The sequence below is a fragment of the Papilio polytes genome, unplaced genomic scaffold (assembly GCF_000836215.1).
Source record: "Papilio polytes unplaced genomic scaffold, Ppol_1.0 DF824180.1, whole genome shotgun sequence".
In the NCBI taxonomy this organism is placed as follows: domain Eukaryota; kingdom Metazoa; phylum Arthropoda; class Insecta; order Lepidoptera; family Papilionidae; genus Papilio; species Papilio polytes.
In genome coordinates this window covers 3,026,626-3,041,874 of record NW_013525024.1, presented here as the reverse complement: position 1 = coordinate 3,041,874, position 15,249 = coordinate 3,026,626, and the positions used below count along the sequence as shown (strand labels likewise).

The 15,249-nt window shown below is 33.0% G+C and overlaps 3 protein-coding genes across 3 annotated transcripts; all 3 read left to right on the top strand.

Moving 5' to 3' along the window:
• The first annotated feature begins 435 nt into the window (after nt 1-435).
• Nucleotides 436-5,695, top strand: LOC106111090. The gene is made up of 15 exons (XM_013293061.1): nt 436-591; nt 859-986; nt 1,174-1,301; nt 1,638-1,755; nt 2,282-2,443; nt 2,861-2,963; nt 3,189-3,320; nt 3,519-3,599; nt 3,884-4,019; nt 4,171-4,283; nt 4,381-4,503; nt 4,719-4,892; nt 4,993-5,151; nt 5,307-5,396; nt 5,482-5,695. The coding sequence occupies exons 1-15, from the start codon at nt 454-456 to the stop codon at nt 5,638-5,640; spliced, it is 1,944 nt and encodes a 647-aa protein (XP_013148515.1). The 5' UTR covers nt 436-453; the 3' UTR covers nt 5,641-5,695.
• Nucleotides 5,696-10,897: 5,202 nt separating this feature from the next.
• LOC106111105 lies at nt 10,898-12,295 on the top strand. The gene is made up of 3 exons (XM_013293077.1): nt 10,898-11,059; nt 11,814-11,963; nt 12,097-12,295. The coding sequence occupies exons 1-3, from the start codon at nt 10,954-10,956 to the stop codon at nt 12,219-12,221; spliced, it is 381 nt and encodes a 126-aa protein (XP_013148531.1). The 5' UTR covers nt 10,898-10,953; the 3' UTR covers nt 12,222-12,295.
• Nucleotides 12,296-12,585: 290 nt separating this feature from the next.
• On the top strand, nt 12,586-14,245 carry LOC106111099. Its single transcript, XM_013293070.1, has 3 exons — nt 12,586-12,716; nt 13,096-13,230; nt 14,084-14,245. Exons 1-3 carry the CDS (start codon nt 12,632-12,634, stop codon nt 14,218-14,220), a joined length of 357 nt encoding a protein of 118 aa, XP_013148524.1. The 5' UTR covers nt 12,586-12,631; the 3' UTR covers nt 14,221-14,245.
• The last annotated feature ends 1,004 nt before the right edge of the window (nt 14,246-15,249 follow it).

Genomic DNA, 15,249 nt, shown 5'->3' with positions numbered 1-15,249 from the left:
CGCATATACCGCTTACTTGGGCCTTGATGATATAGAGAGACTACTAACTTTCGCCTGCAATTCCGTCCGCGTGGAATAAAAAAGTAAGTAGCCTATGTGGTCTTCCAGACTATAATTCAGATCTGTACTAAATTTCATCGAAATCCATTCAGCAGTTTAGGCTACAAACTCTAACAAACATCCAACGATCCATTTAAACTTTCGCATTTATAAAATTAGTATAAAAAGTATGATTGTTACAGATTTTTTCTAATGTAATATTTATTTGTATACTCTGTAAGTGTGATATTTTTTTTCATTGTTGACATTTGTCAATTGTCAATGTTGAATATTTTTTATAAGAACATTAGATAAAGATTTACGTAATTTATACGAGTTGTAGGGATGATTTGAATTTGTTTAAGAAACGGTTTTTTTTTAAGTAAACTATTTGTTGCCATTATTGTTATAAAAATGGGTACATTACAGTTAGAGGAGCCAAAACCTAGCCAATTCGCGAGCTGGGATACTGGCATCACACCAACAGCGTCGATTGATTTTGATAAACCACTCATTGATCCAAATTCCAACCAACTCACAGTTTTAAAAACGGTAAATATTTCATACACGTTACATAGAAATTAAATATTTTAGTTCAAAGAACTGATCAACCTGCTGACATTTCTAATCTTGATTCTTTTTAATATTGTAACGCGAAAGTTTAAATGAATAGATGGAAGGATCTATGTTAGAGTTTGTAGCATAAACTGCTAAATTATGCTAAAAGTACTGTTTGATCTATACAAGGTCCAAAGAATCCTAAAATAAATACAGCGCATATGAATAAATTCGGATTTAATAATCGTGTAATTTTCTCAGAATGAAGTTCATACTAACCGCCCGATAATACCAGCGACGGTATATGAAAAACTGGCATTTTATCGAGCGTACGTTTCTTCACCGAGTAAAACACAAATAATATGCACGCAGCAGGCTCAGTTTAACAAGTAAATACATTTTATAACAGTAATAAAAACCCAATAATAAGAAAGTCAAATTTGATAACCTGATCAGACATTTCTTTAGAAAATTAGCAAGTTAATACGTAAAGGTTCCTCATTCCTGGTCTAAAATATTCACAAACATAGAAGACAAACGACTTACAGTTGGAACTAATTACGTCTTTGCTTTCAGATACTTATGGTTCCATGTCATGAACGTCTTCTGCAAAAGTTTGCCCAACACATACATCTATATGTTCTTAAGTTCCTATGTACCTGACCAACATTTGTTCTTATCGAAGATGGTACCACTTGCTTATGGTAACTGCTTTAACATTAGATCTTGCAGCTGAAATACCACGATCGTATAGAAGACAGTAGTAAGTGGAACTTCTAGATCTCATCTGTGAAGTATCTTCTCTTTACTACCATTATCTATTACACTAGGGAATGGAAGTGGTCCACATTCAGTTCCAATCCCTCGCTACCTTCAATGGAAAGACAGGAACCCTTGGTCGAACATCCCTAGTTGTTAAAGAAAGACGACTCATCCGAAATCTATTACATTATTCGAGACCTCAAGATAGACTTTTGATATTTTGAGAATATCCGTTAAAATTACTATGTTATGCTGTTAACAAATGTTTTAACTTATAGGAACAAACTTGGTGTTCGTTGTAGCTGGTTTAATTTATCTAGTCTTGTACATTGATACAGTGGTTTTTCTATTGGACTACATAGTCACCGGTGTATTTTACAAAAACCCGTGGAACAGGTATTTCTGTTTTTATATATATTTTCAAAAGACAATGGAATATACCAGCAGCCGTTAAAATCCATTAAAAAGCCGTAAAAAAAAGTTCGTGTGGTAATGAAAAAAAAACAAAAATGAGTAGCCTATGTGTTCTTCCGGATTATCCTCTGCATCCATACACAATTTCGTCGAAATCCGTTTAGCCGTTTAGGCTACAAACTCTAACAAACAATCCATCCATCCATCTAAATTTTCGCATTTATATTATTAGTATGATTAAGGTTCTCTCAAAATTTACAGAGAGGGAAAAGGTGAAGTCCGAAGAAAGTATGAATGGATCGTGTGAAAGGGAATACGATAGAGAAAAGGGAGTGAACTCAGATATGACGGTTGATAAAAATGTATCGAAGAACGTAATTTGCAGACCCTCCCAAGAAAAGAGGCATCGATGCTGAAGACAGTTACAGAGAATGTGTCGTTTCTTGTTGTCCTAAATCATGATAACTCCTTTAAATTCTAGTTTTTTACTTTATATTTTACTACATAGGTGTTATTCAGAATACGTTAAAATCAGTGTATTTATTGCCAAATGCTTGGACATAGAAGCTTTTTATCAAGTCACAAAAAACGAAACGTTGGTCTTTGAAAGTGGAATCTATCTATCGGCTAAAAATGAATCGTACCAGCTGGCTCCAATTATATATTACAGGTGTTTAAATTGATTAAATAATTAAATATCCAATAATCATCGGCACCAGCTCACTATACGTCCCCACCGAAGGGCTCGGACTACCCTAATAAGGGGTGAATAGGCCATAGTAAACCACGCTGGCCCACTGCGGGTTGGTTGACTTCACACATATCTTTGAATTTCTTCGCAGATATGTGCAAGTTGCATCACGAAGTCTTCCTTCACCGTAAGAACGTCGGGTAAATTATGTACATATGAAAATTCGAAAAATTGAAAATCACATTGGTACATGTACATGGTGGGGTTCGAACCCAAGACCTGTAGATTACAAGTCAAGTGCTTAAACCACTGAGCCACCGACGCTCAATGAATTAATCTCCAAAATATCCAATGAATTAATCAATTAATTTTATTAAATGGTATAACATTTTCTAGGCACCGATATGCGGATTTAAAAAATACAAGCCTGTACTTCATATTTCTTTGGATAACCGCCGTATTTAATTATAAACAATTGTACAATAGACGTATTTGGAAAGTAAGTCAACGCTATTTTTAAAGTAATACCACTTTGAATGGATCCTATTTATTTAGGTGAAATATCATTTGATACTCAGTTTGCAATGGGTCTAATTCTTGTTATGGTAGTATTTATATTATACATAGAATTGTGGCTTCTTTGATGATGATAATCAGAAAGGGAAACTTTTTCATTGTTCATAAATAATTTACATCTTACTGATTAATACGCTATTGCTTACAGATGCTTAACAACGTGCAAATGATTCTAACTGCATTATACCTAATTACATTTACACATTTAGTGATTGCATATTTTGAAACCGACCTCAAAAGCATACCAATAATTTACGATGAATACGTCCGCATTATTTGGGTATGTATTAAGGTTTTAAAACATATTGACTGCTCGAAGAATTACAGAAAACATTTTATGAATGTTCAAAAAAGAAACTGCGCAAAACTGACGTAGTTTGAGTCTCCAAACATTTTAATGAACAATGCGTTAATCTTTGCACAAAGTTTTTAATAATGCACCTAGATTAAAAAAAATCTTTAAAAATGTAATCTTCAGGCAGCTGACACGGACATTTTGTCAGAATCAATGACCGCGCCACCCATCGTGCACGTGTTGACGTCTCGGAGCACTACGAAGGTATTCAAAATTTCTTACTAATGTTATAAATGCGAAAGTTATGATGTATATACGTTTGTTACTATTTAAATTTTGAATGGGTCAACCTATCTGGATGCTCAGAACAGACAGATTACAATTTCAAATCGCTCATAGACCCTTACTTTTCCATAGACAGGTGAAGGCAAAAGCAATGTTTATTCTTTTGATTATCGTAGTTGGAGCAGTTCATCATTGTAGGAAGTTTACTAACATTTACGGAATATACTCTAATACGAATATCTGAACTATATTTTTAATTGCAGATTAACCCGGATCGTGATAGTATCGCAATGATCTTCTCTAATTCCCTATACTACATATTCAGAGGTTTACTTGGCTATAGACTGAAGATACACTGTGAAAACATGGTGAAGTGTCCAATATTTTTAACGGAATTTAGTAAGTTCTTTATTCGACTTCTATCATTCCAACAACAGACACCTTCGATTAAGGGACCAACAAGAAGTTCGTCATCCACTTGTTGGATACCTCTGATCACTCTGAGAGATGAGTGTTCTTAACTTTATGCTTTATGCGTATTTAATTTCAGATCCAAATTCATATCTATTTCTATGGCCTATATATTTTTCCGCATTCTACTTGGGGAATTTTTACACACTTTTGTATTTCACATTGAGTTTCTTAATGGAATATCTAACAATAGTAAGTTTTATTTTGTACAAATTTGGAGCTGTTCTGTTTAATGTTTTATTTATTATCAGTACATGTACGAACTATAATATTTGTATGTAAATTTCAGATAATAACAATGCAATGTCTGATTGAGACAATTGTATTTGAATGGAGATGGGCAAACAGAATTTTGGTGTCTGTCGCTTTGTGCATTTTGGGTATTATGTACAATTTTATCACGCATTTCGTTGTAAGTATGATATTTTACGGCATACTTTGGAACGCAACTGGAAATGATTATACCCAGCAGTGGACTGGCCCAGGCTGTTGATGTTACGTACATGCTCGTACCTTTTATAGTAAATTTTCTTTACATTACTCGATCGTCATTTGTTTTATATTCACGTGATTTGACGGTCATTGAGAATATTGCGTTTTTGTTTTTAATTATGTTTTTCTTTCTAGTTTCGCATTTTGCTGTACATGTACACTATAAGTTCAGTGACCACATTTGAAGTAATATTTATTTACTGCTTGTATCCTCTGGGACGTCTAGTGGATGATATAACCTTCTTCCACGGTGTGTCGCCAACTAAATTTAGAATTATAAATTTCCGTATAGTACCTGTTTATTACTTGGTAAGTTTCAATCTTTTGTATAAAAAGCAATGAAAATGTTTGTCTCCTTACGTACGGTTAGCATACTAATACAGAAACTAAATGTAAATCTTGTTTTCAGATAAAAATGTATGAAATGTTTAAAGGATTTTTTCACGTCTTTAGATCATCTGATTATGGACAAATCATGAATTTTGAACTAATATTTTACTCAATGTCAATTCCTTTCTTGTTAGGAGCGATATACATTTCGTTTGTACACGTATGTGTTAAGAATAAGGTATGTCGTGTAACATCTAGTCGTCTTTGTCGTTCTCCTTGTGATGACTGAGACGGTAATAGTTTTACGCGTGTTAGTGCAGTGGAAACAGTAATAGTAACTTTTAATACATCTACTAGAAGAGTTGTTACTCAACTTGCCGTTTTATTTTTCAGAGCTTCAAAAGTTTAATTAAACCATTACCAGCATGGGGTCCAAGAAATGTCTACATCAGGCAACTTAGAAAGATGTACGATTCTCGATATGTAAGTACTTATTTTGATACAAATATTCACAATTTGTCTATGTCAAAAATTGGATTAGAAGAAGTTAATGTTAGCTCTTTTTCAGTACGTTGGATCTCAAGCACCAAGAAACCTCAGTCGTTATATGATACATCAGACGAGTTTAGACTCGTATCGGCTTGATTTACAATACGATCATTACGTTCGGAAATCGACGTTGAGTTTAACCGAAGTAAAGAATGAAGACGAGAAGAAACGTAAATAAATTTATACGTAGATATTAATTTATGTTATTTTATTCTCTTGATGTTTAAATTTATTTATTTAACTTATCTTAATGCTTAGATCTTAATAATAAAATACTACAAGCAAACCATGATGTTTAATTTGTTCCTGAATATTAGTGTACACTTTGTCTTCGAGACATAATCTGCACAAAATTAATGATGTAGGAATCCTGAAATAACTTTGTTCATTTGGAACAACAATTACAATTGTTGATTAATTTCTTAAGCCCGCTACAGACGATCAATTCCGAATGTATAAACTCAACAGTCGAACTGTTTAGTTAGCATAGTTTGTAGCAGGCTTTACAATCTTACTAATATTATAAATGCTAAAGTTTAGATGGATGGATGTTTGTTAGAGTTTGTAGCATAAACAGCTGAACCGATTTCGATCAAATTTAGTATAAATGTATAGGATAGTGTGGAAGAATACATAGGCTATTTTCTTTTTTTTTTTTAATCAATGCAGACGACGTTGCGGGTGAAAGTAATACAATGTGTATAAGTAAAAAATATTAAACAAAACATAAACCTTGCATCATTACATTTAGTTTATTTTATAATGTTTCCCCTTAATATAACAGGCGTTAGACTCGCGTAAAAGAAATATAATTGAGATAATTTATTTTAATGAACAAGCTCATAAAGTGATTATGTTTTGTTGAATTGTTAAGGAGCTGTTGTTATTCACTTATTTACCCAAAAATACCTTTCAGGTATATTACAGCTAATGCTGATTCCATTGTTAATCTAACTAATATTATAAATGCGAAAGTTTAGATGGATGGATGTTTGTTAGAGTCTGTAGCTTAAACGGCTGAACGAATCTGGATGAAATTTGGCATAGATGTAGAGCAGAGTACGGAAGAACACATAGGCTACTTACTTCTGAGTCTTTAGTACCACGCGGACGGAGTCGCGGGCGAAAGCGAGTATGAAATCATTTCACAAACTAACTTTAGTAAATGTACAGTAACAAGCAAAAGTGTTTCATGAGTCTGGAAACTTTTGTTAAAAATTTCCTTTTGCTTGTAGTTTGTAAAACATTTTTACTCCAATTAAAAAACAAACTTTGTTATAAATACCGCTACTCTAGCGTTATTAAAATAAATATTCTTTATTTCTAATATCAACAAATTTTGTGTTGATAAACCTAAAATACTGTTGCTCCCGATTCGTTTGCCCGAAATTAAAATAAATAAGCCTATATTACTCACTGATAATATAGCTTTTTAATATTGAAAGAATCTTTGAAATCAGCCCAGTAGTTTTTGAGTTTTTTGAACACATACAAAAATCGAAAAATCCAAATTATTCCTCTTTATAACATTAGTAATTAATTAATACTAAGATTAATAGGATCAATTAATACTAAGAAACAATAAATGTAAAGTAAAAACATAAATAAAATATCTAAAACACTTTTGAGCAGCACTGTACTTGAAGCTGATGTTCTACGTAATCTTGTAGAACATCTCAAGTTTGATGAGCCAAGTATTATTGGCCGTTTGCATGCTGATGTATTTAGTTGGCTACAACAGACCAACAATAACACTTACGTCCGAAGCAGGACGTTTCCTCCTACAAATGACGATACATGCTTCGAACAGGTTACTGTAAAGGTTGAATTTAAGTATACTGAAATGTATACAATTAACTTATATTTATCCATACATCTATACTATTATAATAAAGCGTGAACACACACTTCTTTGTTGCCTAAGATGTCAGCAATTACAGCATATTTTTGAATAATTCTTTCTTTAAGAAAAAGCCCTATACTTACATTACGCTTAAGACTACATATTTCCACGCCGTTAAACTTAGGGGTAAATATTTTGGATAAAAACCCTAGTGTGGGAAAGAGACCACAAGTTGTTGCCAACATCAAGAAATCAAGGTTTCCATGGATTGACATCATGTCATGTCATTTTGACATTTGCAATTTTATGCGGATGAAGTCGCTTGGGAACAGCTAGTAATTTTATAAAGAGGAAAGATTTTTATTTACATTTTTGTAAGTATTGAAATAACTTAAATACCACTGGGCGAATTAAAAAAAATCTTTCTATACTGTTATTACAATTTTAGTCCTAAATGTAAAACAATCTGTTTATTATCTTGTAATTTTCATAATATATAAAACATTTAAACAACAATAACATACGTTATAAAATTTAAAAGTAAAATGCAATTTAAAGCGCCGCTAACGTAGAGGCAATAAAGTCCAATTTCGCGTCGTAAATATTGCTGCAATTACGTTTTGTATAATAGTTATTTATTGTTGAGTTAATGGACAGAAATCTGTGTGTGTCACGTGTCACGTATCGCTAATTAACAGCCTGCTGCCCTCTGCCGGCCGCTCATTGAAATAGACGGCGATACATTTAGCCAGCGTTTCTGCGATTCATTACGGTCTATTGGGAGATTGTATGATTGTTCATTACTAGTATAATTTCCATTTCTAAATCATGTTATCTATATTTGTAAAGAGGAAAGATTTGTATTTTTGAATTTTTCTGTGTATTGTGATAACTCAAAAACTACTAGGGCGATTTAAAAAATCTTCATTTTTTTATAATAAAAGGGGGTAAACGAGCTGCTTGAACACCAAGGTGGTCAACGACGCCCATGGACATCCGCAATATCAGAGGAACTACAGATGCGTTGCCGGCCTTTGAGGAAATGATAGGCTCGCTTCTTGATGGACCCTAAGTCGTATTGGTTTGGAAATACCGCCGAGGACAGACCGTTACACAACGCGGCTGTGCGGGGCAGAAAGTTCCGCGAAAACCGCACGGTTGTGGAATGCCAGCCATCGAGATGGTGAGGACGGTACCTGGCGGTCTGTCGTGTCGTCCGATGACGAAACTAGGCGGCAGCAACCGTTCCAAACAACTCCTCCATCGTTCCAAAGGAAATTTATCTGTAAGATTTTTTTTAAATAGCACGCTGACGAAGTCGTGAGCAACAGGTAGTCTTAAACATGTTGAGAAAAATGGTTTTGTTTCGTTGTATCGAAAGTAGTAGTTTTAGAGCCTGTCCCACCGCTGACGTGATCAGATAGATTAAAAATGACGTCATTGTCGAATAAGGGCACAAAATCCGATATTTCCATTACATGTTTTACACGATGGATTGTAGTCAAACAATTTACAATTTGGTGGGACAAGCCTTTATCTAGTTTAATTTTAAGACTCAGTACATTAAAAAGAAAATATTACTAACACGTTATTTAGTGAATATAATACTGGATTTCGAAATGTGAAAAAATCGCCAGTGTTTATAGCAAGCTAGCTCAGAGCTTTATACGTATTTATTTTATTTAGTGGTTAAGAAGGACTAATGTGCTTCTGGGAGAGACCTGCTCGGATTATGTTCGTATATCTTCTCGTAGTTTTTATTATTTAACGTAATAGTGGTTAACTGGTTTTTTGATCTCACTTTTGTTTTTAAAAACTGATAAGAGGAATTCTTTTTTCATGTATCAATGCAACAGTAAAAGTTTCGAATCGTTCATAAACAGCGCCATCTAATTAAATTGTTTATTAATTACAACGCCATCTATATTAAATTAATAACAAGAGATTTTTTTAGTTTTTAAACTAGTTTCTGAGTAGTTAGTTACATTTCTATTTTAGATTCTTTCACAAGCTTTTTATTACATTTCCGGTGTAAAAGAAGTAAAGTGCACTTTACTGCCGTACGTTAAAATGATAAAAATGTCCCACAAACAAAAAATTGAGCTCTTTGAATGCACGTAGAGCTAATTACGTGAGATATATGAGCATGATAAACCGACAGTTTTAAATGTAATATCATTACAAACGGCTGGAATAACAATTAAAAGTACTAGTTAACATTGTAATGTTAAAGTCAGAGACATTTGGCCTTGCGCCAGCCGGCGCTGTAAAAGCAGATATTATTTTAATGTTTCCATCCGTTAGCGGTTGCTATTTTAATAAAACTTCTAAAGCCATTCATTTGTCGTTAAAATACAGCTGATGAAAGATAAATTGTACAGATCGCAAAGGGGAATATGCTTCAAAACATTAAGTAATTTTGTCAACGGATTTTAGTCAACAAAAAAATAATGTTCACTAATGTACAAATGTATTAAATTCATGATTGGAGAAACTCAAAAAAAAAACACCAGCAAAATATTAAATAATTGCGACTTCAGTTAGTAATTTACACTAATTTTTTTTTCGTCATCTCTCAATTTCGCATAACCTAAGTAGCCGAAGACAAGTAGAAACTAAGATGAAAGAAAAAAGAGTGTTAGAAAACTTGAATGAACTAATAAACAACAAGAAAACAAGAGATATTTTTGTAAATTTTAGTAAAGAGATAGCGAAGAAAGTGATAAAAAGAAACAAAGTGTAAAAACCGAATACTGGACATATTTTAAGAACTGTACATAGGTATATATTTTAAAATGTAGTCATAATTATAATCTAGTCCTAGTAGTAATAGTAACTTATTGCTTTTTTTTAATGTTCTTTAATTGTAAATAGGTAAAAATTTTAAAATGTAGTAATGATTGTATTAAATTAATAAAAATGTTTTTGAAATAAAATAAAGTAAACAAAGTCCTTGGATTCACCACGCCAGGGGGAGAACGACGAGGAGAACGGGGCGGCGAAGAGCCGCCCAAAAAAATAAAAAAAAGTAGCCGAAGATAACCAGCATATTTACATTCACAAATCTGAGACAGCCTTAAATTCTTCTATTATGGAAGAAGATAAGTTGGTAACGAAAGTATATTTTTTTTTATATATTTTCCCGCCAAAATGGCGAAGCGACCGCTGCCCATAGACATCCGCAATTGCAGATGCGTTGTCTACCCTTATCCGACGGAGGAGGAGACGCACATAAAGAGAATATTTCCCCTTCCTATGCATCTCCTCCATCGTCAAATCCACTTCCCTTTCCCTTCCTCTTAAAAAAAATGGTGGTAAAGAGAAAGGGATCTTCTTATAACAACTTCTACAGACTCGTGGTCCGTACTCTTTTTTGCACAGTTTTTTTTCTTTTCTTTTTTTTTGTTACGTAATCTTTATTACACTAGTGAGTTCCTTTTTTTTAACGAAAGTATATTTTAAGCATTGAAATGTGTTAAAAGTAAAATTTTCGGTAGAGTCAATATATGTTTCGACAATCGCTTGCCAGTCCTCAATCTACAAAGGAAATGCCTGTATTTAAGTCTTATCATATTCACATTAAAAACAAAACATTATCACGGAACGCCACATTACAATAGCGTTTAGTGAAGATATAACAAATGTAAAATGTGGTTCAAGAAATTATTGTATTGTGCTATTGTGTATCAAGTGATTGCCTATTCAATAAAGGGAATGAAAACAAACGGTAATGTGGAAAAGAATCAAAATATAAGTATGTATTTGCTTCTTTTATAAACATGTTTATTTGTGAGTGCTTTTAGTGTAGGCAACATGACTGATGTTTCATAATCAAATACAAGTTAATTCAAATAGTTGCTCGTTTCTTGTTCACTGAATTAAAAAAAGAAAACAAAAGTTAATAGTCTACGTATTCTTCCAGACTATCCTCTAGATCTATGCAAAATTTCATCGACATCTGTTCAACTGTTTAGGCTACAAACTCCAACATACATCCATGTAAATTTTCGCATTTATAACATTACAAGCTTTTGCCCGCGACTCCGTCCGCGCGGAATTAAAAAACAACAAATGCAAGTAGTAGTAGTAGTGTGTTCTTCCAGACGATCCTCTAAATCTATGCAAAATTTCATCGAAATCCGTATAACCTTTTAGGCTACAAAGTCTAACAAACATCCATCCATCTAAACTTTCGCCATTAATATGATAACATCAGTAAGATTAAGAAATAAGATTATACATGTTATTGATTTAACTAATTTATGAGATACAACGGAAATAATAGAAAAAAGACTGTTTAGATTCAGTGGGGCTATCTTTATCAATGTCTTCTATATCATTCCATCCTTGACATCCAGATCTGAAATTTGACACTCACCCAGACTACCAAATCTTTCCATTATTTTAGGTCTGACCTTATCTCTTCGATTCTTTGTTTAATTAGATTGTCTTAAATTTCAAGCGTTATAAGCATCTATTGTTTATTAACTTTATTTCTTATGTTTCAGTTGGCGTACGTCCTACCAACAATGAACTCCCTTGTCTTGCAATCGGTGGTAATTGTTTAAACATCAATACATGTCCGGAAGAAAGACGTTCATTGGTCAAAGGGTTATGTCCTATGCAAGAACAGCACGGCATTGAATGTTGCGATTTAAGTATGTATTGCTTTTTAAATTTACTTCTGCAGTATAAGCTTTGCCATTTAAAATTAGACTTTAATGTTAGTGGCTCAAAGTTGATTTCAATTTGACCGTTGATTATGTTTTGATGTAGTTTATTTTATTGTAGGGTCTGTAACAGGTGAGTCATGTGCTAAAGAAGGAGGGAAATGCGTTCCTCGATATTCAGATTGTGAAGAAAAAATCACTTTCTTTGAAGGTGGGGATTGTTCGATAAATGAAAAATGCTGCTGATTATTACACAAAGTAAAGTAACTAATGTTATTTTAAATACAGTTTATCTAAATAATAAACGTAGATACTACTTCTTTAGTCTTTTATTTAACTAATCGTCGATTGTTTTAAAATTTCCTCCAAAGCCTGTTCTCGTAGTGAAAGATTGTTAAAAATGTTACGCTTGGAGCAGTTGAATGAAAATCATTGAAGAATATGATAAAGGCCCCTATTTTGGTTGTCATAAAGACTAAATTATATCAAAAAGATAGCTACATTAATTATATAGCAAAAAACCGTGTAATAAACAATTGTTATCGAATTGAAAAGTTAATTTGCATAGTACTGATGCGGGCTCAGTGTATAAATGTGTTAGTAGAACCCAACTGAGTATATAAGCGGTCGCAGTTGTGTTTACTTTAGTGTTTAAAATGTTGGTTATCAGCGTTTCAATTCTTGTGATAATATCCACAACATGTGCGTCGGTTTTATCTACAAATAAGGATGATAAAAGCGGTTAGTAATTATTGTTAATGGAATATTTGTTATCCCTAATACTAGAAACATTTAGAGGCGCACACCATTGACAGTTGTGCGATTGTCGATTGTTACGTAGCCAATTCAACTATTTAGTTGCACGACTGAAAATCGAGTAGTGAGTGCAACTCTATTTAAGCTCATAGGAATCAAAGCAAGACTAAACAGTTGTGCGACAGTTCCGTTTCAGGTGTGCGCATGCTGTTAATAGACATACCATTGTCAAATTTTTATTGGTACCTAAAGATATTTACCAGTAATCTTATTGTTTAAGAATATTAGTTAATAAACTAATCAAGGCTGCGCTTTTGAAAGCATATAAAATCTATTTTATTATACTCTATCGTATCTATTCCAGATACATTCAATGAAATACCATGTTTGAGTATTGGAGGTATTTGCATCCCGGCTGTTGAATGTCCCAACGGACATAGATCTATCGGCGGCTTGTGTCCGTTGCAGCAGAGAATGGACATCGAATGCTGTCATTCGTGTAAGTTAACAGCTTCTAAATAACAATACTGATTAATGATAAACTAAATCATCTCCCCTACCCTAACCTATTCCCGTTGGTTGATGCAACGGGTTTTCATCCTCCAAATAACTCTATCATACATAATCTCAATCGCTCCTTTATTGTTCATGTCACCTTTCATTCAATCTATCTCTATGTACGTCTATCTCTACTGATGTACCTCCACACTCATAGATAACCTCCTTGTTAAATGCGATTTCTCCCTTCTCTATGCCCATACCGTTCTAACCTTTTACTATTTAATTTCTCAACCACTGGGTCTTGACATCACAACGAAATCATGACAGGTCTTACCACGGTCTTGTAAATTTTCCCTTTATGTTATGGTAAATGAATAGGTAGGTTTTTTATATAATATAAGGTGCCAAACAAGCAAGCGACCACCGAAATGGAAAGCGACCTCTGCCCATAAACATCCGCAATTGCAGATGCGTTGCCTATACTTAATTAACGGAGGAGTAAACGCACATAAAAAGGACATTTTCCTAAGGGTCTCCTCCACCGTCAAATACACTTTTCCTTCCCATCCTTTCCTCTTAAGAAAAGGGTGGAAAGGAGGAGGTATTTAGTTAATTTAATCTTTATATTTAGTTAATATAATAAAAGCCCGTGCTTTAAGAGTTTTTTGAAGTCGTCCTTTTGAATTTAATTATCAAACATAAGCAAAGATTTAATCCTTTCAAAGATTGAATTTAAACATTCTAGGAATCAAGGTTTGATATGAATCTTGTGAGAAATTTTGCAATCGGTATTTCAATGGAGTAGTTTATTTTGAATATTATTTTTGGTATATTTATGGTTTTCTTTACAGTGCCGTTATCTGAGAATAGATGTCACCGTAGAGGCGGTCTTTGTATGGATAAAGATGTGACCTGTCCAGAAAAACTATTATTTAAAGAAGCCCGCGATTGTGAGTTCAACGAAAAATGTTGTATCTTAGTTGATTAAATTTTTATGTTTTATTGTATTGAACTTTTGGATTTACATTTTTTTAATAAATAGTTTTCATAAACGTTGTATTAGATATTTACATACTTTTATGTACTCTATGCCGCACTTAGAGTCCTTAGTTGGCTTTCCTTTATTTGTATATTCAAGTTTCTAAAAGTGTTTATTTACCGCCAGTTTTCACTGTAGATAAACTTTGTAACGTATAAAATTGTCATACTATATACTAATATTATAAATGCGATAGTTTAGATAGATGGATAGATGAAGGAATATTTGTTAAAGTTTGTTGCCTCAACGGTTTAACGGATTTCGATGAAAATTGGAATAATGTAGAGAACAGTCTGGGAGAACACATAAGCTACTTACTTTTGTTTATTTTAATTCCATGCAGACGGAGTCGTGGGTAAAATCTAGTTATTATTTTTAATCTATAGTAGATTGAAATTAAAAACAATAAACGTAGTGTCAACAAGAAAATCAAAAGTTTGTACGACTTAAGAAATGACTCGTTTTGTTCAAACATTTCTCCGACAGCATTAGTCTTATTGCAACAGTAACATCGCCTTAAGTTCTAGTACTTTCCACTTACTCTTAGTTTATAGTTTCAAGACTGTCGTACAACTTATAAGACAAAGGCAATATTATTTCAGACACGCTGACTAATTTTAATTGTATCACTTAAAGTTTTCTTTTCTGAGAGTTTCTTTATCTATACTATTATAATAAAGCGTAAACACACACTTCTTTGTTGCCTAAGATATCAGCAATTACAGCATATATTGGAATAATTCTTTTTTTAATAAAAAGCCCTACACTTACGTCATGCTTTAGGCTATATATTTTCACGTCATTAAACATGGAGGGTAAATATTTTGGATAAAAACCCCAATGTGGGAAAGAGGCCATAAGTTGCTGCCAACATCAAGAAAAATGGATTGCTAAGGTTTGTCATGTCTTGTCATTTTGACATTTGCTATTGATAATTTGGCAGATGTAATCAATAAAATAAAATTTTCATTATTTCAT